The sequence below is a fragment of the Nuphar pumila genome, chromosome 5 (genome assembly GCF_984573655.1).
Source record: "Nuphar pumila chromosome 5, dmNupPumi1.hap1.1, whole genome shotgun sequence".
NCBI classification, from domain to species: Eukaryota; Viridiplantae; Streptophyta; class Magnoliopsida; order Nymphaeales; family Nymphaeaceae; genus Nuphar; species Nuphar pumila.
This window is the reverse complement of record NC_143253.1, coordinates 42,723,006-42,724,728: the sequence shown is the minus strand read 5'-3', so window position 1 is coordinate 42,724,728 and position 1,723 is coordinate 42,723,006. Positions and strand designations below refer to the sequence as shown.

The 1,723-nt window shown below is 45.5% G+C and overlaps 1 protein-coding gene across 1 annotated transcript; it reads right to left on the bottom strand.

The window, feature by feature from the left end:
* Positions 1–497: 497 nt before the first annotated feature.
* On the bottom strand, positions 498–1,425 carry LOC149837457 (uncharacterized). The gene has a single exon (XM_090007385.1). It carries the CDS (start codon positions 1,342–1,344, stop codon positions 787–789), a length of 558 nt encoding a protein of 185 aa, XP_089863511.1. The 5' UTR covers positions 1,345–1,425; the 3' UTR covers positions 498–786.
* Positions 1,426–1,723: the final 298 nt, after the last annotated feature.

Below are 1,723 nucleotides of genomic sequence, written 5' to 3'. Positions count from 1 at the left end.
AAAACCACCCCACCCAACCCCACTATACCCTACATGTGAATGCAAGCATGCACAAGAACAATATCACCAACAACGGAAATTAGTGAAAGCTAGTCTGGTCTTTTTTTACTCTTAAAATCTGCAAATTTCTAATAAATTAAGAGATCCATATCAAACAAAAAAAAATATTTGGTAGGGTAGCACATGGCAACCAAACCAAGATCTCCATTCAAAATCAACTATGTTTACAAATCTAAGCATGAGAGTCCCTTCACAGCCCTGTACCTAAATTGTAAAGGTATCTTCAGCCATAAGTTTCTCATCCTCCTTTTTTGCCAAAACCCTTATTTTTCATGTATTCCAAATCCATTTTCAATCTTTTGAAACATATAAAAACAATCTTAAACACATTGTCTATTCCAACAATTCAACTATATTCTTCAACTTGTTCCCAAGACATGCAATATGTAATGAAAACATAAATGCATTACCAGAAAGAAAATACTGAAGAATCCATCTTACAAAGTCAAACACTCAAAATTTAGCTGCATTTTGAATCGTATCCATCAATGAGAAACATTCATTGATACACAATATAAAAATGAAGAAGTAAATTACGATTAAAAGTAGCAATTAATGTACTACAAGCACTGAACTCTAACATTTCAATGAGGAAGAAAAAGACAAAGGGCCTATAGCAAATAGCGATGTACAAATCCATCCTCCACGCCTCAAGTGCCCACCTCATCATCCATAATTCAGTAACCCAATTGAAAAAAAAAAAAAGAGGGAGGAAAAACATATAATTCACGGTTCAGAGGCATTGCCCAATGGAAACGAGAACAACTCACGCACTGGGGAGAACTCCACCACGCCGATATCGAGGGCGTACCCACTGACCGGAAGCTTAAGGTCCCGCAGGATGCAGAAGGCTTCCGCGATCCGGTTCCTGGGCACATCCTGTGCCACAGCACAGGCTGGGTACCATGTGTCCGGGAGATACTGCTCGCCAATTTCGACGCCCTCCTTCCTCAGGGAGTCACACAGCTGGCGGTGGAGGTCGAGGAGGGAGGAGGTGGGGGTTGGGGCGAGGAAGAGAAGGCCATCGTCGGACGACGACGAGAATGTTCCGACAGACGAGAGCGTCAGCGGGACGGGCTCGTGCTTGGCGGCGAAGGTGCGGACGAGGGACTGCAGCTTCGGGGGGTCGAGAAGGGGGCTCGAGAGGAGGGTGAGGTGGGGACGCGACTCCATCTCGATGAGTTGGGTGCTGATCTGCCGCCGCGCCAAGACGTTCCACGCCTTCAAAACCTGGTTCTCGAGAGCGGGATCGAAGTAGAGCTCTACGGCGTACCCTGGAGACATCTCCCTTGCTGAATTCAGAAATTCGGAGAGTACCCTAGGATTTTTTTTTTTTTTGGGGGGGGGGGGGGGGGGGGGGGGGGGGGATTAGAAGACCTTGGATTCTCTCAATTTCAAGTAAACCCAAATTTTGGGTGGTTTCAGAGTGAGCAAGAAATTGGGCACTTCAGAAAATCCGAGAATTTTAGGGTTCAGAAGGCCCTGGATTCTCTCAATTTCGAGGAAAACCTGGATTTTGGGTGGTTTCAGAGTGAGCAAGAAATTGGGCGCTTCAGAAAATCCGAGAATTTTAGAGTTCAGAAGGCCCTGGATTCTCTCAATTTCGAGCAAAACCAAGAATCTCGGTGTTTCAGAAAACCCTAGACTTCGGGGATTCAGAGCC